This window comes from Brassica napus, chromosome A4, assembly GCF_020379485.1.
Source record: "Brassica napus cultivar Da-Ae chromosome A4, Da-Ae, whole genome shotgun sequence".
NCBI classification, from domain to species: domain Eukaryota; kingdom Viridiplantae; phylum Streptophyta; class Magnoliopsida; order Brassicales; family Brassicaceae; genus Brassica; species Brassica napus.
The window spans coordinates 21,114,366-21,136,117 of NC_063437.1; the positions used below are offsets into that span (position 1 = coordinate 21,114,366).

General features: G+C 34.1%; 5 protein-coding genes across 6 annotated transcripts; 3 read left to right on the plus strand and 2 right to left on the minus strand.

Annotated features, from left to right (window-relative positions):
- The first annotated feature begins 584 nt into the window (after positions 1-584).
- LOC106429210 (protein BCCIP homolog) lies at positions 585-2,997 on the plus strand. The gene is made up of 7 exons (XM_013869953.3): positions 585-775; positions 910-1,066; positions 1,148-1,224; positions 1,823-2,323; positions 2,393-2,485; positions 2,562-2,618; positions 2,709-2,997. Exons 2-7 carry the CDS (start codon positions 910-912, stop codon positions 2,799-2,801), a joined length of 978 nt encoding a protein of 325 aa, XP_013725407.1. The 5' UTR covers positions 585-775; the 3' UTR covers positions 2,802-2,997.
- Positions 2,998-3,748: 751 nt separating this feature from the next.
- LOC106429304 (protoheme IX farnesyltransferase, mitochondrial) lies at positions 3,749-6,082 on the plus strand. The gene is made up of 7 exons (XM_013870050.3): positions 3,749-4,233; positions 4,314-4,446; positions 4,604-4,741; positions 4,830-4,963; positions 5,046-5,171; positions 5,301-5,404; positions 5,472-6,082. Exons 1-7 carry the CDS (start codon positions 3,935-3,937, stop codon positions 5,810-5,812), a joined length of 1,275 nt encoding a protein of 424 aa, XP_013725504.2. The 5' UTR covers positions 3,749-3,934; the 3' UTR covers positions 5,813-6,082.
- A 722-nt stretch (positions 6,083-6,804) lies between these two features.
- LOC106429305 (ribose-phosphate pyrophosphokinase 5, chloroplastic) lies at positions 6,805-9,423 on the plus strand. 2 transcript variants are annotated; one of them, XM_013870052.3, is made up of 9 exons: positions 6,805-7,057; positions 7,133-7,306; positions 7,488-7,736; positions 8,120-8,263; positions 8,343-8,510; positions 8,584-8,653; positions 8,740-8,821; positions 8,910-9,069; positions 9,158-9,423. In XM_013870052.3, the coding sequence occupies exons 1-9, from the start codon at positions 6,950-6,952 to the stop codon at positions 9,194-9,196; spliced, it is 1,194 nt and encodes a 397-aa protein (XP_013725506.1). In that variant the 5' UTR covers positions 6,805-6,949; the 3' UTR covers positions 9,197-9,423. The 2 variants fall into 2 exon arrangements, with proteins under 2 accessions (XP_013725506.1, XP_013725507.1); XM_013870053.3 differs by having other exon boundaries at positions 6,881-7,057; positions 7,136-7,306.
- A 3,370-nt stretch (positions 9,424-12,793) lies between these two features.
- LOC106429275 (RING-H2 finger protein ATL57-like) lies at positions 12,794-13,856 on the minus strand. Its single transcript, XM_013870018.2, has one exon. It carries the CDS (start codon positions 13,340-13,342, stop codon positions 12,932-12,934), a length of 411 nt encoding a protein of 136 aa, XP_013725472.1. The 5' UTR covers positions 13,343-13,856; the 3' UTR covers positions 12,794-12,931.
- Positions 13,857-17,383: 3,527 nt separating this feature from the next.
- Positions 17,384-21,268, minus strand: LOC106429300 (phragmoplastin DRP1D). The gene is made up of 15 exons (XM_013870047.3): positions 20,886-21,268; positions 20,730-20,793; positions 20,366-20,473; positions 20,176-20,277; positions 20,025-20,075; positions 19,878-19,939; positions 19,667-19,757; positions 19,525-19,589; positions 19,238-19,432; positions 19,028-19,147; positions 18,880-18,950; positions 18,550-18,775; positions 18,277-18,327; positions 17,828-18,208; positions 17,384-17,740 (listed from the first exon to the last, which is right to left on the minus strand). The coding sequence occupies exons 1-15, from the start codon at positions 21,024-21,026 to the stop codon at positions 17,612-17,614; spliced, it is 1,857 nt and encodes a 618-aa protein (XP_013725501.2). The 5' UTR covers positions 21,027-21,268; the 3' UTR covers positions 17,384-17,611.
- Between the last annotated feature and the right edge of the window lie 484 nt (positions 21,269-21,752).

Below are 21,752 nucleotides of genomic sequence, written 5' to 3' on the forward strand. Positions count from 1 at the left end.
ATGCTCATAAGTACCATTTGATTTTTACTAATTATCTGATCGGATACGGTTCGGATCGGATTTAACTAATGTTTAAAATCGTAAAAAAAAATATTTTTAAAAACCTCGAAAATTGACCAAAAAAATTTCAGAATATATAAATTATTTACAAATCTAATTAAAAAATTAGTTAAATTATCTAAATTAATTAAAAATATTCAAAATAACAAATAAAACAAACTACAAAAATATTTTGAATACTCTAAAATATTTAAATCACCTTAATATATATAAAAACATTAACATATTTAACTAATTTCGGATATCTTCGGATCCTAATTTGGATTTCGGTTTGGATTATAATCAAAGTCTAAAGTAATAACTTCATAAGTTCTATTCGGATATTTTTGTAAAACAGTTCGGATTGGGTTTCGGTTTTTTCCGTTAGTTAAGGCCGATACTTCAAGTTCGTTAAAAACTCCGAGGCCTAGATAATACAATAACCAATGAAGAAATAACAACTGGGCTTGTAAGTTCCCATTAATCTATATGGGCCCTTACGAATGAATATTTTAACGGGCCTTTTTATGTAGCCTAGGGTTTCCTTTTGAGTAAAACGACGTCGTTAGTTTCTTCACACACTTTCCTCATAGACATCGAAGTCGAACAAGGTTTTGGGGGTTTTTCACAAACAGAGAGCTTCTAGGTCGTGTTCGTGTTTGATCAGAGGGTCGAAACTTGAAGTGCTTTTAGCTTCCTATCCTCCTCTCTCTGCTATATCAGCAAGCGTTTCCAGGTCAGATCTCTCTCTCTCTATCTCTCGTTTCCTTGAACTCAATTCATCGAGCAGGACAGGTTCTTATATGTGTCTATGTTTCATATGTCTCAATTGAATTGGTCTGAAAGTTTGTTAGCTGTTACTTTGAATAGATGCCTCGGAGACCATCAGGAGGAAGAAGGTTCATAAAGCACCAACCTTTAGCATTTTCACCGTTTATGCGGTCACTTGCTTTAGCTTCAAGGCGTAAACTGCATCGTCATCAACAAGAAGATGACTCTCCACGTTCTGAAGAGCTGATGTCTTTTGGTGAGTAGTAGTAGTAATCATTAAAACTGAGAAGTTTCTGTTCAGAAACATTGTAATAACGAATCATTCTTGTTTTGTTAGATCAAAAGCTCCCAACTTTGTCGAAAAAGGAGCAAAAAGAACAGCTTTCAGACTCCTCTGATGAAGAAGACTCTCAGGTAATAAGATTATTCAGACTCCTCTGTTTTGATCCTTATCTCTAAGCTTAAGCCTAGTTAGAGCCTAGAACGAGGGTTATTTAGTTAGTAGGCCTAGGCGTTTTACCAACTATAACAATATGGTAAATTATAATCTCTACGTTTCAATAAGATGTATATGCTTTAGATTTTTTAGATAAATTAAGAAAACATGAAATTTTTTATTATACCGATAAATTATTTTTTTGTAACTAATTATTCACCATAATTTTTAACCAATAAAATTTCAATAAACACAACTATGGTTTTTGAAGTTTACAATTTACCATTAATTAATAGATTGAAAATGTAAACAATTTTTTTTTAAAACATGGATCTTTTCGGAACTGAGTGAGTATAAAATAATAGGTTAAATATGATGATTTACAAATAATAATAATATTCATATTGTTCTATATTCATAAGACTTTTATACTACAGTATATTAATTTTTGTAATTTATAAATAATGAATTATTTATTATTATAGTAATTTTTAGAATAGTGGTTTTGATATTTGTAGATGGAATCATTGAAACCCCCTTTGTTTATCATTTTTAATTTTTTTGATATTTTTGAAGGGAGATGTACAAGCAGATTTTGAGTTCTTTGATCCTAAGCCAACAGACTTCAACGGAGTCAAGATTCTTTTAAAGAACTATCTAGATGACAAGGAGTGGGACTTGAGCAGCTTTGTTGATCTGGTACTGGAGCAGACAACAGTAGGAACCGTAGTGAAAGTAGCAGATGATGAGGACGAGTCTGTGTTCGCTGTCGTCTCTGCTCTTAACTTGGCGAGATACAAGGAGCACAAGTGCTTTAGAGAGTTGAAAGAGTTTCTTCTTCAAGTCTGTTCGGAGAAGAGTGTAGCTAAAGATCTTGGAGTGATGTTGGAGAAGAAGGCACATGATGTTGGTATCTTGGTGTCTCAGAGAGTGATGAACCTTCCTCCGCAGCTTCTTCCTCCGCTGTACGATGGGTTGTTTGATGAAGTATCGTGGGCTACGGAAGACGAGCCTACCGAGGAGCTTCGTGGCTCGTTCCGGTTCAAGTGGTATCTGCTTGTCACCAAGATTTACAAGGTGAGTTTTGTGTTGTAACTGTAAGGAGTTGTTTTTTGAATCTCTATTGATGTGATGTTTGATGTATAGCTGAAGAATCCCAAGCAGAGGAAGCCTCGTCGTGGTGAAGAAGAGGAGGAGGAAACAGTATTCCTTAAGCCAGAAGATGAACTCTTTCTCCAGGTAACGTATTCTCTCTCACGTTACCTTTCTCGAGATTACATGAACTTTTTGTTGAAATGATTTTGTATTTTTGCAGTTGAGTTCTTGGTCTTTCACGTACCCTATGCGCTCACAGCTTGTGACTTCTCATGAAGTAAGTTTCTCTCTTCAGACTATGCACATTGTTTCTGATTTTCAAATGTTTTCTGAAGATATGCAATCATTTTGGTTTTAATGGTTGCAGATGAAGAATTATCAGCTGATGGGACTAGTGATGGCTGTGGAAGCAAAAAGGATTCCTGAGTTCAGACAGATGCTGAATTCTCTCATTGATTGAATGAACATTGGTCATCTTCTTGAGGAATCTTTAAGTTGGTTGTTTGTTTATTGATTAACCGCCAGTTTTGATAGTGGTTTTTTCCAGCATAGTTCTAATGTTTTGTTGTTTTATCCAGCAATCTTATGTCATTGGGAACTCTAAGTTTCATGTGTCTGAATCATTAATGTTTTATACCATCTCCATTATCCAGCAATCTTATGTCTTGTGAAACTCTCTATTAATGTTTTATACCATCTCCAGTTCACTTTCTATAATTTGTTAAAAAAACAATTAGAAGAATGAGTTTTATTTACTCTTTCCATTTCATAAAAAATGTCATTTTGATATTTTACACATATTAAGAAAATAATTTAAATGCATTTAAGTTTTTATTAATTATACATATTCAACCAATAGTATTTTAGATAAATAATTTTTTTTTAAATCAATATATTTTTAAAAATATTAAAAAATGATTGAAATTTATTTAAGTTTTTATTAAATATATTAGTATTTTAGATAAATAATTTTTTTAAAAAAATCAATACATTTTTAATTATTATTGAGTTGAAAGTTACATAGAAATTTTAAAATGACATTCTTTTTATAACAAGAAAAAAAAGTTAAAATAATATTTAATATGAAACAGAATCTAATGTTATTCGTCTGTATAGAGAAAATAGTAGTTTTATATTTCCAATGTTATAAGAACTCATGTTATAATGCTATCTTATTTTAGAGTGAAATGAAATCTACATTTATTTGTTTTTTGTTTTGAAGAAAATTATATTGATGGATTGGAGATATTATTAGAAAGAAGATTATGTGAGTTTAATTCTTACCTTTTTGTGGTAACTGAAAGCTGGGCCAAAGCCCATCCATAACTGGACCAGAGCCCAGCCATTGATACTACAATTTATTTATTTATAGAACAAACCCTTTGATTCTGTGATAATATTCAAATAATCCTAAACAATGTAAAATATTACAATTAGCTCCTTCATTTCCATCTCTTTGTGGAAGTGAAGAGCCGCCGTGGCTCGAAATATCTGAAAAGCAAATCAATCTTTGCTCATCTGATGAACACGTATCCGTCGTCGTGCCCTCTAAACGCCTACTGATTCGGGCTACCGAAACCTTCGCTCCTAACGATGTGGCGAAGATCCGCCGTCTCTCGCTTCTCCTCGAGAATCTCTCTGTCCTCTTCTTCTTCGTCGCCGAACCCTAGACTGATCCCTTGGTCCCGCGAACTATGCGCCGTCAACACCTTCCCCCAGCCTCCGCTCTCATCGGAACCAACTGCTAAGCTAGCGATCTCCGGCGCCGGATCCGATCCCAATCGAGTCCTCTCCTCAAGCGCCGTCGCCGCCACGTCGAGAATCGCGGCTGCGGCGGGGTTAGGTCAACACTACGGTCGCTGCTACTGGGAGCTCTCCAAAGCTCGGCTCAGGTATATGGTAATGGTAAAAGTTTGAAACTTTGATTGAAATTCTCTATAAAAATGGTATCTTTCGTTTTGATCCGTTGCAGCATGCTCGTGGTTGCGACATCTGGCACTGGCTACATCCTCGGCACGGGGAACGGTGCGGTTGACTTAGCGGGGCTTTGTTACACGTGTGCTGGTACCATGATGATCGCTGCTTCTGCTAACTCCTTGAATCAGGTTTGAGTTAAAAGATAAAAAGCTATCAACTTTAGGCTACTAATGGTAACACTGGTTCTAACCGTTTATATAAAAACGGATAGATATATGTAAAGATTTTAGTTATGGTGCGGATTAAAACATCATCGTTGATTTTTTTTTCTTTTTGAAATTTCAGATTTTTGAGATAAGTAATGATGCTAAGATGAAGAGGACGATGAGAAGGCCGTTGCCTTCAGGGCGTATGAGTGTTCCACATGCTGTTGCGTGGGCTACTATAGCTGGCGCGTCTGGTGCTTGTTTGTTGGCTACCAAGGTGACTGCTTGTTTCTTTGGGGGTTATGTATGTGGGATATAGAGATTGTGAGTGTAATTTTTTTGCTTCTGCGACAAGGTTATTGCAGACTAATATGATGGCGGCTGGACTTGCGTCTGCTAATCTTGTGCTTTACGCGTTTGTTTACACTCCGTTGAAGCAGCTTCACCCTGTGAATACTTGGGTTGGGGCTGTTGTTGGTGCCATCCCACCCTTACTTGGGTATCCTTTCCTCTTCGTTTCACTTTGTTCATGTCTGCTTTTTTTTTTGCAAATTTATTTATGTTTTTGTGGGTTTGTTCAGGTGGGCTGCAGCTTCTGGCGAGATCTCATACAATTCGATGATTCTTCCAGCTGCTCTTTATTTTTGGCAGATTCCTCATTTCATGGCCCTTGCACATCTCTGCCGCGATGATTATGCAGCTGGAGGGTGATATATTATGAACCATATGGGTTTTATACTAGATAGAATGTCTCCTTTACCTATAGTGTTGTTCTTGAAAGTGGTCAGCTCAGCTGCATAATCTCAGTTTTGATATTGTGCCCCTTGTTGTTTCAGTTACAAGATGCTGTCGCTGTTTGATCCATCAGGGAAGAGAATAGCAGCAGTGGCTCTTAGGAACTGCTTTTACATGGTCCCTCTCGGTTTCATTGCCTATGACTGTGAGTCCTTTCTTCCTTGTGGATTCATCTCTGTATGTTGACTAAGCTTCCATTTTTGTGAGCACAGGGGGTTTGACATCAAGCTGGTTCTGTCTTGAATCAACGCTTCTCACAATGGCAATTGCTGCTACCGCGTTTTCATTCTACAGACACGGAACCATGGAGAAAGCAAGGAAGATGTTCCACGCCAGTCTTCTCTTCCTACCTGTTTTCATGTCTGGTCTGCTTATACACCGCGTCTATGATGAGGACAAACAACCACTCCTAGAAGCAGCCGGTTTATCAAACTCTGCATCAAGTGAAGTAAAAACTCAGAGAAGAAAGAAACGTGCTGCTCAGGCTCCTGTAGCTTACGCTTCTGCTGCACCGTTTCCTTTCCTCCCGGCTCCTTCCTTCTATTCTCCATAAAGCAAAAGCTCTCGAGTTATTGAGAGGACACACATCACAAAGTGAAGAATATTGTGAGATTGTTTTTTGAGTTACATCTTTGGTAATAAGAACGTGGGGAGAACGCATACTAGAGGATTATGAATTTTGGCTCCACAGTATATTTTATTTTTAGTTGAATGTTTCAATGTTTATTGACATCAAAGGCTTCAAATGCTTTATCGAGTTTATTGTGTTTGCTCAAACATTTGGTATATTGTTTAAATGAAAGCTGGTGGTACATTCTTGATAGGTGGTCCCTGTTGCTACTGCTCTTGGGCTCTTTATCTGTCTAAATCTATGGATAAATGATGAGGTTAAGCTACATTTTCTATTTCCATGGAGGCTGTCTATGTTCCACACGGTTCGACCGAATCAATGTTATGATACTGAGTATTGGGCCTGAGCGTGGGCCTGCAGAGCTCTTTATTGCTAGATGTGGAAGAACATTCATCAGATTGTAAAGTCCAATGGCATGAAGCTAGAAACAGTTGATTATGGAAATGTTTTTGTTTTTTTTTTTTTTTAATTATACAGAGTTATCCTGACCCACAGAAGTAATCCAGACTAGTCATGTGTTGCTACGTGTCGGTCCTCTGTCCCTGGCGATGCCGAAATGTTAATTCTCCAGTAGCCGGAATTCAAACTCAGGTAACGGTACTCACAGTTGTAAGCTTTTTACCACTAGAACTAGAAGCTCCGGTTTAAATTTTTTTGTTCTAATCAATAACAGACTTGTCTAGTCCCAAGCTTAGTTCATATTTCGTATGCATATTTACATATCTCCATCACTTGATGATTCAAAGAAATGCTGCATCAACTTACAAACAATTGAAGAATGAAAGGCATTTGGCTGCAGCTATAGATGAATGTTCAAAACTTTACCCATTATTCTCTCATAACAAACTTTATATATCAGATTCAATATCTAAGAAGTGTTTGGTTAAATATATAACGCTACGGTTAGTTATTTTTGCCGTTACCGGTTAGTTATTCAGTTACCGGTTTAGTTAAAAACAATACAAAAGGGTCAATTTTTCGTATCTCGCGGGTATAAAACAGACTCTCTTCTTTACTGTTGTTGACAGCCCTAAAAAAATCTCTCAATCGAATCACAAAATGGCGTTTCTTCTCCACGCGCGACCTTCACCTAGTTTACCGGCGGCGGATCTCCGGCGATCTTCTCCTCTGATTCATCGCGGTCCTGCTTCCGTTCGATTTCCTCTCGTAAGTCTCTCTCACTCTCTCTCTCTCTCTCTACAGTCTTTTGCGCTCGCATCTGATGAGAATCTTGTTCTGTAGAAGTGTAAGGCGGTGGATTCGTACGGCGGGAACTCCGACGATCTGTATCTGCTTACAGGCGACACCGCTCCCGCGAGCGCTCTTCTCTCGAGGACGCGGTTGGAGGATGCGATTAAGAATAACACCACGCGGCTCCGTATCTTCTCCGGCACTGCTAATCCTTCCTTGGCTCAGGTTCCTTTGCTTAATCTGAGCTTGAATCGCTGTGAATAGGAAGAAACTGATTGAATTGCAAGAAACTGGTATCTACTTTGGGATAGTTGCTTGAAGCTGGAGATTTTGTTCAAATTGCTTATTAATTGATTAGGAAGAAACTGGTTATGTTGTAACTACATGGATCTTGGCGATTGTGCAGGAGATTTCATGCTATTTGGGACTGGAGCTGGGGAAAATCAAGATTAAGCGGTTTGCTGATGGGGAGATCTATGTTCAGCTGCAAGAGAGTGTTAGGGGATGCGATGTGTTTCTTGTGCAGCCTACGTGCCCACCTGCTAATGAAAACCTTATGGAACTGCTCGTTATGATTGACGCTTGCCGTAGAGCATCTGCCAAGACCATCACTGCTGTGATTCCTTACTTTGGCTATGCTCGAGCTGATAGAAAGGCAAGTCCTTTCGTTGTTATCTTGAAACTATTGGAATCTATAGGCATACTGGTCTGTTTCAGAAAGTAACCAAATTGCTAGCTTAGTTCTCTGCATGAAGCTGATTTGAGTTTGTCTATTGTCTCATTCCTGATAGAAAGGCAAGTCCTTGATTGAAATTAATGAGAATCTGCCTTGGAATCAATCTTCTTTCAAACACTGCATCCTTGTTTATAAGCATACTGGCCTGTTTCCAAAAGTAATCAAATTGGTATAGCTTAGTTCTCTGCATGAAGCTGATTTGAGTTTGTCTATTGTCTCATTCTTGTGGCTCCAATTAGTTTTTAGTTGATGGCTAACAGAGTTTTTTTCATATGAACCTTCTGTTGTGCATATTCTTGCAGACTCAGGGACGTGAATCTATTGCTGCCAAGCTTGTCGCTAATCTGATAACAGAGTCTGGTGCAGACCGTGTTCTTGCCTGTGACCTTCACTCTGGACAGTCTATGGGCTACTTTGATATTCCTGTTGACCATGTTTATGGCCAGGTAAAGCAGGTTCTTCCCTTAAAGCATTGATTACTTTTTGTGAAAATGGATTTTCTTACGATCAATATTTTATAAACAGCCTGTGATACTTGATTACCTGGCAAGCAAAGGCATATCCTCTGATGACTTAGTGGTTGTTTCGCCTGATGTTGGTGGAGTCGCAAGGGCTCGCGCTTTTGCCAAGAAGCTATCCGATGCTCCTTTAGCAATAGTTGACAAAAGACGTCATGGGCACAATGTTGCAGAGGTAAAGAAGAACGGAGTGGGAAATACATTTTAACCGAGGCTGGCTTTGATATGTAACAATCCGTTTCATGTAGGTGATGAACTTAATTGGGGACGTTAAAGGGAAAGTAGCTATAATGGTGGATGACATGATTGACACAGCGGGTGAGTTATGCAAGTCTCTAACTGCGTATATATCTCAAAAACATTATCCATTATGCTTAGACACTTGTGTTGTTGTAACAAATTAGGAACCATAAGCAAAGGTGCAGCTCTGTTACACCAAGAAGGAGCAAGAGAAGTCTACGCATGTACCACTCATGCCGTTTTTAGGTTAGCCCATGTGAAAATATTTTTCAAGTTGTTGGAAGTATAAAGAGACAGAGAAGCTTATATAGTGATGCTTGGTATATGGAAACAGCCCTCCTGCAATCAGTAGACTATCGAGCGGTCTGTTTCAAGAGGTGATAATAACCAACACGATTCCACTGTCGGAGCAAAACTACTTTCCACAGCTTACCGTTCTCTCAGTAGCAAACCTTCTTGCGGAGACCATATGGCGTGTTCATGATGATTGCTCTGTAAGTAAAACAAGACACACGTTGCTTCAAAATGAGATTTCTTAGGGAAGACATTGAGTCCTAAACTATAATTATTTGGATGTATCAGGGAGACATTGAGCCATTTTCGACATTGGGGATTGATTGATTGACTGATGCAACAATGTTCAAGACTCGTGTGTGAATGGGTTTCTGATAGTGAACAACTTCCTTTTTTTTGCGCTTGTAAATGTCAGACATGTGTGTGAATGATTAGAGGAACCAACTTGTAAGATCACATTTTCTATTTTCCTTGCCTTTTCTCACTTTTAAATCCAGTCATATGGATCTACATTTTCTCTAACTCAGTCATCAATTAAGAGTAACACTTGCCCATTTGAGAGCCGCGAGTGCGTTTTGCTATCTCTACACTTGTGTTACATGAATATATTGAATGAGGTATACAAACTAGTTCACTATCATCCTACTTAAGCAGAAAATCAAGATAACAAACTCTACGCCTAACCAAAGTTCCAACCAAGATTCCGAAAAACTATCACGTGTTCAAGATAATCATGATAATAAAATTATCTATTCAAGTCTATTTTTTTTTCAAATTTTAGATATCTACCTACAAACTCCAAAAAGTCGAAAACGTCATCATCCAATTGAGTGGAAATGAAGAAGACAACCAAGTTGATTTAGTACTCAATATTTGTTTTCTAAATACCATGAGTTTTTTTTTTTTTTTTTGATAAAATAAATACCATGAGTTATAAATGATTTATACCCAAAAACCAAAAAACATCAACAAAAGTATGGAATGGGATAAGTTTTCTTTTAATACATAGATTTAATATTTAAATACTTAAGCATGAAACATGAAGTCCAAATTATTCATTATAATATTCTTTTTACGGAGACCATACAGCGTGTTCATGATGATTGCTCTGTAAGTAGGAAAAAAAAGAAAACATTGCTTCAAAATTAGTTTTCTTAGGGGAGACGATGAGTCTTAACTATATTTTCTGGATTTATCAGGGAGACATTGAGCCATTGGGGATGGTTGTCTGATGCAAGAATGGTAAAGAATCGACTCAGCCTCACAACTTTCTTTTGTGCGTGTAAATATTAAGACTTTGAGTGTGGATGTTTAAAACGAAATTCGAAAATAGTCGTTTACCAAATTGATTAATTAATATGGGTCATTAATATGAATCATTTAAGTGTACATTTTCATAATAACAAATGACTTTTCCTTTGCAATTGGTTTTTATTTTTCAAAGCAGTATTTTAATAATAAAATTTTATACATTTATACACCAAAAAAATAATAATCAAACCTAGTTTTGTCATTAAAAAGAGGTTTTCTAGTAATACTGACACCGTTTCTTCCTGCTCTACAGACTACATGCGACGTCAGCTTTAGCCATGACTAAAGGGTGCGATAAATGGACACTTGAACGGAAATTAGAGTGATAGGTTCTCATAAAGCTATATAGAATTCGTAAGTCCAAACTACTACATTTATATAATGCATAAATCCAAACTACTAAATTAGAGTAATTGTAACGCAAATTGTCAAAGACTTAAGAATTATATGCCAAAAGGTAACATGCATCCAAGACTAAAGCATTTATATAATCAGTCTGTATAGCTATATATAGAAAGTTAAAAACTCCCCAATTTATATATGTTACGAAAGTACAGAGATTATTAATTAGACTATTGCAACTTTGATCTTATATAAATGTTTATTGTTCGGTAAACCACTATTTGAAAGATTAAAGCCACTTGTAGAAGACTTGCCAACTTTATTCGATGGTGGGTTAGATAATGGTAATTGGTAGGTAAGAAAATCGTAAAGTGGCGAAGAAAACAAAATTATCAGAGGTGTTTACCTGTAAACAAGAACATTAATGAGCACTAGTTAACACTGCTTCTCTAACTTTATTGGGTGACGAAGTTTGGTGGATTTTGGGGTATCAAATACTAAATAGATATCGCATTGATATTATGTAAAACTAGATTAGTTAGATGCTAATTTTGAAAACTTATATCATCTAGAGTGTACGCGTATACTTATACTGCTATTATCCAGCGAAACATGTAAATTTATACACTAAAAATTGTTTTTAGATACCCATAACAAATCAAACTAATTTCTTCATAAATGTAGATGCTTCTCCGCGGACCACATAATAACATTATTTGGAGCTTAAATTCCTAATTTCAGGCTGTATACATTCACTTGGCGGTTCTACAGTAAATCCTGGTGTTGTAAAATATGTATATATATATATATATATATCTTTAAGATATAAACTTAGAAGTTTTGAAGATGCAGTTGTTTGAAATGTTTCTTTATAAGTTTGCAAAATGGTACATAAAATAATATAAAAACTAATAAAGGAAACTGAGCTATAAAATTGTTAAAAAGGAAACTTGTATACTTTGATGTGCGAGTGTTAACTGAGTATGAAAAAGAAGAATAAATTTATCTAAAATTGAAATGATGTGTTAGGTAATTAAAGTTGATTTTTTATATAAAAAAACAAGAAAGAAATTTGTCATAAAAAGAAGGAAAATAATTGCCTTTGATGTGATTGGAGAAACATGAAACATACATTTATGTTTAATTGTTACACAGGAGGTACATGGTCTTATGAAATGGACCTTGGAGAAAGAAAGCTTTTGACTGTGTGTTTGTAGTGTCCGTTGTGACACAGTGTGTGATTGAATGTGCCGTTGTTTTATGCATGGTGGTGCTCAAACGTGATGTATGAGCATATTTAGAAGATTTTGGATATTTGAAGTTCAAATTTGGAAGGAGTTCAACTTAAAGTTAAGGTTAGGTTATTATGATAAAAAATTTAGGCTCAAAAGTAAGCTCAGTATTTATTATTTGAAATAATTCAAGCTATACATACAAAAAGACCTATAATTCAAAAGAGTTGTTGTTGATTAATACATTTGCAAAGTAGCTGTTTTTTATTCTAATGAATTTGAAATACTTAGACTAAGAGCTTGATTGGTTTTCCCGCTACCACCCGCAAACGCAGCTTTTGCGATTGGTAGCGGTTGACAGCGTTTCGAAACAATCATACAAACCGCTACAAATCGCTTCAAACCGCTCCAAACCTCTTAAAATCAAAAGCTGGTTCCAGCTAGCGTTTGCGGTTGCGGGCGGTTGCGGGAGGATAATTTTTTTTTCTTTTTTTTTTAAAACCATATAAATACAAAAATAAAAATAAAAATAAAATTTTTAAAATGGAATTATAAAAATACTAAAATATATCTATTATATTTTAATTAATATTATAAAATTTTAAAATAAAAATATTTTCTATAATTTTGAAAAATTTAAAACTATAACTTTGAAAATATAATTTACATATTTATTATAATATTATGATTTTTGATATTTTTATAATTATATAAAATGTAAATATTGTTAATTTATTATTTAACCGCTGCTGTATTTGGTAGTTAACCAGTCGTAAGTATCCCGCAAACGCACCAATTTCTAACCGCAGAACCAGTCGTACAAATCTCTTAAAACCGCTAGAAACCGCAACCACCCGCATCCGCAAACGCCCGCAGCCGCAACCGCAACTGCTGCGTTTGAACCAGTCAGACCCTAAGTCCAAGAAAATAGGAAACAAATCTTATAAGAAACTGTATATTTTTGTTTGTTTCTGCACTTTAAATTCTTCTTTCATATGCAATTTTAGTTTTGTCGCCAACCGATAATATATGGTCCAAATTCGAAAAACTTTTTTTTCTTTTATGAGTGCGACAAGTACAAAGATTACATTGGTTACTGATTACGTAATCATGTACTTCTGTATTAAAACTCAGTTTAAGTTTTAATTAATTATAAAGAATAATGATAACGAAAGAGCTAAGGTTCCTTGGTAAACAACTCTATCACGCCGGGAGGGACAAATAACGCAACCAGAGGATACTCCGGCGGCACCGGCGGGATCTGAGCTCTGCACTGAGGACACGTGGACCGTTTCTCCAGCCAAGGATCGATGCACTCGGCGTGGAAACAGTGGCCGCACGCCGTTAACCGCCTCATCTTCTCTCCCTCCGCCGCATCTTGGAGACAAATGGAACAGTAAGGTTCCGACGTTTTCTTCCTCCATCTCCGGCAGCGGCGAACGGTGAATGTACGGTAACGGCGCCAAGGGCGGCTCACGAGGAAGGAAGCGAGTCTAAGGAAGAGACGGAGATAAAAGATGGAGAGGGAGACGATAATGACGGTTTTTGCGATCAACTGAGAGAAACTAATCACAGACTCAGCAAACATTCTTGAGAAAATTTTGAAGTTTTCTCAAGAAAATGTTATGAAGATTTTAGCACAAAACGAAGCTGTGTGTGTAGATGTATATATAAGGGGGTTATTGATAAAATGGACGGTCTCGATTTAAAACTTAGGATGGAATCAACGGTGAATATCTAATCTGCTGTGTATTTTTCATGCACGTAGAAGCATTTGCAACTTTATAACTTTTGCTTTTTTCAATTATTGGGATTAAAGTAATGATTTTATTTTTTTACTAATTATTCTATTTTCACACCAATATAATGTAGAGTTGGAGTGAAACTTGAATCTGCTATAAAATTATTTGATTTTAAAATAAAAAAAATAAAATATTACATTAAAATGCTTAAACCCAAATTGTACTATAAAATTCGTCGATTTTGAAGGAATGCTAGCTTATTGAATTTGACTTAACAAATACTATATCACTAGGATAAGACCCGCGCCTTGCGCGGGATTAAGTTATTATTTTTATTATATTTTGGAAAATGAAACAATAGTTTAGCTTCATTTGGATTACGGGTGTTCAATCCGGATATCAGGTTAGTTTCGGTTCGGTTTGGTTTTTTCGGTATTTGGTTAGTAAAATATAACTGCTATTCTAAATCCATATTTACTTTGACTTTAGTCTTTCACATACTTTTGAAAGATTTCAACTGGACGACTAAATTGATCAGCCAATCTTGTTGCTTTAAATCATTAATGTTTATATATATATATATATATATATATATATATATATATATATATATATATATATATATATATTTATATATATATTATTTAGTTTGAATATTTATTAAATAAAAATTTATATGCGTTATATTTTATGATCATTTGTAATTTATTATAACAAAAAAATAATCTATTGATCACAAAATTTTCAGAGTGGGAATATTCAAATTTCTAATAATATATAGACGTTTTGAAAAATTCAAATATAACATATAAGAAAAAATATAAATGTTTTTATTATATATTTAATGTGATTTTTTAATATCTTTCAATAATATAAAATTAAAAAAAAAAGAACTAACATACCAAAATTGTTATCAAATATTTATTATTCATAATAATTAATTTTCATATATACGTTAATCATATTAGGTAATTTCGTAGCTTCTAATTAAGGAAAGTGCAAAAAAAAATTTGGTAGATTATTTATCAATTCGATAGTTAGTTTAATAAAAAATATAATGTAAGTCAAGATGGACCAACCTATTTTACTAAGAATAGTATATTTTATATAGTCATTTATTAAATGAGAATTTATAATCATACAGTTCTATGATCATTCATATCATTTTATAACTGAATATTTAAATCATCGATAACAAAATTTTCAATGTGAAATCTTTAATAAGTTTATAATTTATAAATGTTTTTGAAAATTCATTGAAAGTTTTAATATTAAAATATTTATGTAATCTTATGGTATATAGTATAATCTATATATATATATATATATATAAATATATATGTTTTATTATTAAATGATATTTTTTACTCATATGGTTTTAAAATAATGTGTATCTTCTTATAATATTAAATAAAAGTTCATATTAATACAATTTTATGATCATTTGTAACTTATTATGACAAAAAAATAATCTATTGATCACAAAATTTTCAGAGTGGGGATCTTCAAGTTTCTAATAATTTATAGACGTTTTAAAAATTCAAAATATAACATATAAGAAAAATTAAAAATGTTTGTATTATATATTTAATGTGATTTTTAAATATATTTTAATAATATAAAATTAAAAAATGAACTAAGATACAAAAATTGTTATCAAATATTTATTATTCGTTATAATTAATTTTCACATATACGTTAATCATATTAGGTAATTTCGTAGCTTTTATTTAAGGAAAGTGCAAAACATTTTTTGGTACGTTATTTATCAATTCGATAGTTAGTTTAATAAAAAGTGTAATATAAGTTAAGAAGGACCAACCTATTTTTCTAGAAATAGTATATTTTGTATAGTTATTTATTAAATAAGAATTTATAATCATACGGTTCTATGATCGTTCATATTGTTTTATAACAAAATATTTAAATCATCGATAACAAAATTTTCAATCTGAAATCTTTAGTAAGTTTATAATTTATAAATGTTCTTGAAAATTCATTGAAAGTTTTAATATTAAAATATTTATGTAATCTTATGGTATATAGTGTTTAATATATATATATATATATATATATATTTTATTATTAAATGATATTTTTTACTCATATGGTTTTAAAATCATGTGTATCTTCTTATAATAAAAATGTTAAACCATTGATCATTAATTTTTAACATAATAATTTTAATAGTTTTAGTCATTTATTGTCGTTTTTAAAAATTCAAAATATAACATATACGAAAAAATTTAAATTTTATTTTTATAGCTAATTTGATTGTTTAATTTATTTTAATAATGATGGAGGAGATATACATTGTTATCAAATCTTTATTATTAAATTCATTAATTGTCATATATATATTAGTCATTTATGGTAATTCCGTAGGTTTTATTTAAGGAAAGAAAATATCATATCATATCATTATATCATATAGTTTGACCAACTTATGTATCTAACAACATATAAAAATCGAATGTGGACCTACTTATTTTTCAATTGAATGTAATTGACTACCTAATTGAGTGTCACCTATGCATTGGGGTCTCTTTTAATTAATACAAAATTGAGGTTACATCTTTTCAAATGTTCCTCAATTAATATATAAGGGATTAGGTTATATTATAGTTGAATCCATGTTTTAGTAAATGATGGCTATACTAGAGAGAGAGAAGCCTAGCTTCTTTTTTTCATCGAGTGAAGCTTAGGTTAGCTTAGATTAATTAATATATTAATTTACAAAGCTAGTTTTCTAGTATTTAATAATAAAAATCTGGTGCAACAAACCCTCCTCAAAAATAATATAAATAAGAAACCCACCAACACATTTAACGTAGTCTATTTTCCTACTTACTACTTACTACCTCCAAAACAAAGTAACAAACTAAAGTCTTTTTCTGCACAGAGAACGTTTTCAGTGAGATAGGTTATGAGATATGACTAGCTCAAGCAAGTACAACCAGGCCAAGTCTACTCAAATTTGGGCCCGGCTATTAATTATAAATTTAAACAAACAGGCAAGTGCTTGCCACAAAAAGAAGCATATAGATAAGAAATTTGATGGTTTGTGACCATTTATTTCAAGACACAGTTGTGCAGGAGCATTCTCAGAATCATATATAGGTAATTCTTGTCTATATCCCTCCAGTAACTATCAATCTTAATAGCAGAAAGACTCCAAGGCATTGCGTTATTCGTTATAGGTGGCTTCTATTGTGTTATCCAAATAGCTCCATGTGTACAAAGCTAGATCTCTCTTTTCCATTATTGTTTGATTCATCGTCATGGCTTCTACTTCATCATCAAGGATTTTCCGCTTGAGTTGTCAAGTCTATGTGAACGTCAGTAAAGACAAAAATATTTATTTTAAACTGAACATTATCTGTTGTATTTTATTTTCACGAACTACGTAACAATGCGAGTTTTAATAAAGAAGTACGTGGTTAAAGCGAGTTTTAATAAAGAAGAGATTGTTTGTTGCATTACAAACTGAGCTAGCTGCTGCAGCAAACTCATCTCTAGAGACCCGCTCAGCTCAGTTTATTTTCCTACTTACTACCTTCAAAACAAAGTAACAAACTAATGTCTCCTTCAGTCTTTCTCATCACATAAAACGTCAATTATTTAGCCTTACCAGAGAGATACGACTAGCTAGAACGATCAGACCAAGTCTGTTCATATTTGGGCCCAGCTAATAAATATATAACTTTGAAAAGTGTTGACCGAAAAGAAGCAAATTATTGGATGGTTTTTGACCAATGACCATTAGTCTCACAAATTTATAACATCCAAGCAAATACAAGTTGTGTATCATCATCAGGTCTAGACCGTGCTCTACTTGTGTATTTCTGAAGCAAATCTCAGGAATCAGATTCCCTCGATAAGATGGATTCCAGTAAAGAGTTTCTGTATTACCAAATCCACAATCCAAATTTATAACTAAAGGTGATAGTTATAAACTTATAATCTATAACTATAATCAAGTACTAAATAACTCTGGAGGCAAGGCAACGAATCATGTTGCTTCTTCTTTGGTACATAAGACTTAGTTGGTTATGAATCTTATCTTTAACATATGAAACCTTAATTATACGACACTATCACATAGACACTTAGCTTCATCCAAGCCAAACTGCTGCATCAATCTCATCTCTAGCATTCTTGTATAGCTCTAGCCTCTTTGCACACTGTAGCCTCCTTTCCATCAATGCAGGGTTCTCATCTAGCAGCTGCCCCAAGTATTTCCCCTGCCAAAAGACATGATACAATCCTCAAATTATAACCGAACCAAACCAAAACCGAACTGAATTAACCGGAGTAAGGTACATATATACCTGACGCTGACTCATCTGCGTGTAGAAATAATTGAGCAAGGCGAGTTTCGCCTGTCTGACTTGGCAATGAACAACGGCCTTAGGAATGGTGTTAGCAAGTGTATCTGCCACCATTTTGATGTAACCAGCTACATTTGAAGCTATCGTTCTGAACTGTCTTTCACCGTTCTGTTCTACTGTGGTTGGTGATGAAAGAGATGTGTTTTGGCTTCCTTGTGTGTCCATTTCATGAAGCTTACGAAAGAAATCTACAGTTAGATATGAAGCTTCCATGTCGACTAACCTAAGAACCGACTTCATGCTTTCTTCACGGAACTTCTCTAGAGATGAGTTTGCTGCAGCAGCTAGCTCAGTTTGTAGTGAAGGAAACCGTTTAAGCTCCTGTATTGTTTACCAACATGAATCAAAAACATTTTTCACTTACTATCAAAGAAAACAACCAAACTCACCTCAGTTTCGGCTATTGATTTTCTGACAAGCTCTTTTAAGACACTATGAACCTGTTACACTCATAATCGTTAGGGTCTTATTATATATATAAATATATCCAGAGCCGGTCTTGAGATTTTTGGGACTATAAACAATTTAATACGGATTTTAAATATAAAAAAAAATTAGGAACCTATTTTAAAATTTTGGAGACCATAAGCTAATATTTCAATTGCTTATGTCCAAGACCGGCCTTAGATACACTGGTAAAATAGAGGTATGAAGGAACGTACAGCATTCACAGAAGCTTCAGCTGGACCTCTAAAAAGATATAGGGATCCTTCAATGAGACGACGATAACCCATTTCTGGAGCTATCAAATGAGGTTGATAGCCATCAGATTGTGAGACAATCCTCTTAACACTTTCCAACGAAAGATGACGATCAAAAGGAAGCTTTCTAATGGCTCCTGGAAGTTGGTAGTCAAAGATTCCATATATACGTGCACCTCCAGGACGCCTAAGATTCATTATTGATCAAAGTTTAGTAAGAGTTGTTAAACCACCGTTACAAGAAAGTCAGGTGAAATCAAGAAGAGATTCAATAGTGATGTGTTGTGTTACCCGCCATCTAAATGTTCTTTGAATATCTTTTCAAATGCACGACACATTCCCAAGATGTTGTATAGTTTAGCCTGAGAGCAACACATGTTAGCATTTGTCAACTATCTATTGCAAGGGGGAAGATGTTCATAGAAATATATGTACTCACTCCAGCATCAATTGCGATAGGCCTACCCAATTGGTCTAGCTCTCTTTCAAGTTCCTCGATGCTTCTGTTTATCAAGGCTATGATGTTTGGAATACGTGCCCTTATAACAGATTCTAAGAGCTGGAAGAAAATAAAACACAAAGACCATCATAACTAACACATAATAACATAAGCTCATTCTTATGTATTAGGGTTAGATTGAATAAGAACCTTAGAGAGCATCTTTGCGAGATATTCTGAGCCCATTTTATTAGCTAAGTGACCATAGTCAGGACTAGTTTCAAAATATTCTCGCTCTTTCCTTCTAGCGACCATCATATCAACATTCTTGTTAATATCTGCTTGTGAACGGTTCACTATCCCAGCCCAAGGATATTGCATCCTGTATGATCTTCCTTCGATAACCTTATGAAAATATCCATTATGGTGTCAATCATAATTACTATGTAAGACACAAGAAAACAAAAAATGATCAAGGCTTGTTAGAAGACACTTACATCCAATGCATTAGTTCCCTTGTCCATCAAGTCTAACTTTGTCAAAACTCCAAACGTTCTACCACCTAGAACAATGAGATAACTAAGAAAATTATTATCATTTTTTTTAGAGAAAAACATAACACATAACAAACAAACAAACCTGTTGGATCCACTTCTTTGGCGAGTTTTATCGCATCTGATGTGGCTATGTCTTGGTTAGCAGGAGATATTGCTAGTATAAGACAGTTAGGCTGTTGAAAAAATAAGTAACATAATCAAAACTAACAAATTACAAGAAATGTGACTAGAGTATATTAATTTAACAGAATCACCAAGACAAGAAGAGTGTAAGAACTACTAGCAATACTCACCTTTGCAACGTATGAGCGAACCATGGACTCAATATCTTCAGCTATAGTTTCTGGCTGTCCTTCTGGAAACAAAAAAAAAGTGACAATGTTAACAACTAACAAGTAACTACATCAACAAAATAAGCAGAGCCAGATAAAAAAACATACCAACAGCAACTTTAGTCAAACCAGGTAAGTCAATGAGAGTAAGATCCACAACTGTTTTCAAAAGAACACAACAAGAGAACTGATGTTAGCTGGATCTTAAAACTTGTCTGAAAAACAAGAACATCATAGGAACTGCAACAAAACAACCAACCATTGGGAGAGAAGATACTGAGGTGAATAGGAACAGGAGAGATCTGTTTGTTCTTCCCAGTGATTCTATCAGTCTCATCTTGAATCTCCTTACGAACCAAAGCTGCCATATGACATAGTTTTCAATATTAACCAACATGTGATGTATTCGCTATAGCCAAACACAAGCACACATTCGTTCATTTACATACAGAAGTTGGTGAATCTCTTATTGGTAAGGTGTAGAAACTCAGCGTATTCATATGTTCCATGTTCAGTCTTATGTAGCTGTAACACCAACGGCCTCCTCGTAACAATACCTGCGGAACAAGTTATCTCTTAACCTCTTAACCATTTGTTTACTATAAAGACTATTCCTAAAATTTTGGGATCATAAACAATTTAGTATAATTTTTTTTAAACAATTTAAGAATTAATATATATATACACACACACACACACTATATATATATATTAGTTCTTAAAATTTTAGGAGTGATCAATGTTTGACCTAGCTATGTCCAAGGCCGGTCTTAACTATATCAATCGAAAGTTTTTAGGTTAAGTAATACAAACCAGATCCTCTAGGGAGAAAATCTCTTCCGACAATGCTCTCGAGGACAGAAGACTTTCCAGAACTCTACATTCATAACATAAAACAACGTTAAAGACAAGGTGTAAGATAAAAAGCCTAATAAGTCATGTGAGAGTTATGTCCGATGAGATGAGAACCTGGCCACCGACGACGGCTACAGAAGGAAGAGCTTCCCAGAGAGAAGAGAGAGCGTTGTTTCCGCCGCCATAGTCGCCGAGTGCAGTGCATGCTCTTTGTATCCTGTTAACCAAACCGATCAAGCTCTCCATCGTCGCCATCTTCACTTTTATCTCGATGATTCCGATACGAAGAAGAGAGATTACGCCACGAGCATGGACTTTGAGAGACCAAGTGGTGAAATAGAGAGCGGGCGTTTACAATGTGATTAACCAACCAGTCCAATCTAATTAATAAAAAGTATTAAACTTTGAAAATTGAGTCAAATCTATTATTTATTGTTTTACAAAGAGTCAAAATACTTAATTAATTGATATTTTGCCATATAGTTATATGATTTTTGTCTTTTCAAAAAAAAAAGTAACTGAAATCTTATCTCATAATTATTACGTTATCTATTACCAAATTATATATATGGCTAATATTAAGTACTTTGGATATGATTTTTATATTCTATATTCACAATTATTCAAACAAAATACTCGTGATTTTGGTAGTAGTTTCAAGTTTTATGTTGTTGAAAATTCCTTGTGTTCAAAAAAAATATGTTGTTTAAAATTCCAAGTATTGCTAATTCTTTATAAGTATAAAGTATACATGTTTATATCAAACCTTTTACACATCTCTCTAATATTTTTTATAATTAAAATTATTCAAGATACGTATCTAGCAAATATTACAACATAGGCAGTTTACAAAATAAAAAAAGAATTACAACATAGGCACACCATATCTTCAATTTTCAATAAAACTAATGTCACACTTGTCCCATCTACTTCTCACCTAGCGTGATGATACAAATATTTTGCAATGCCACTGTGGCCCCA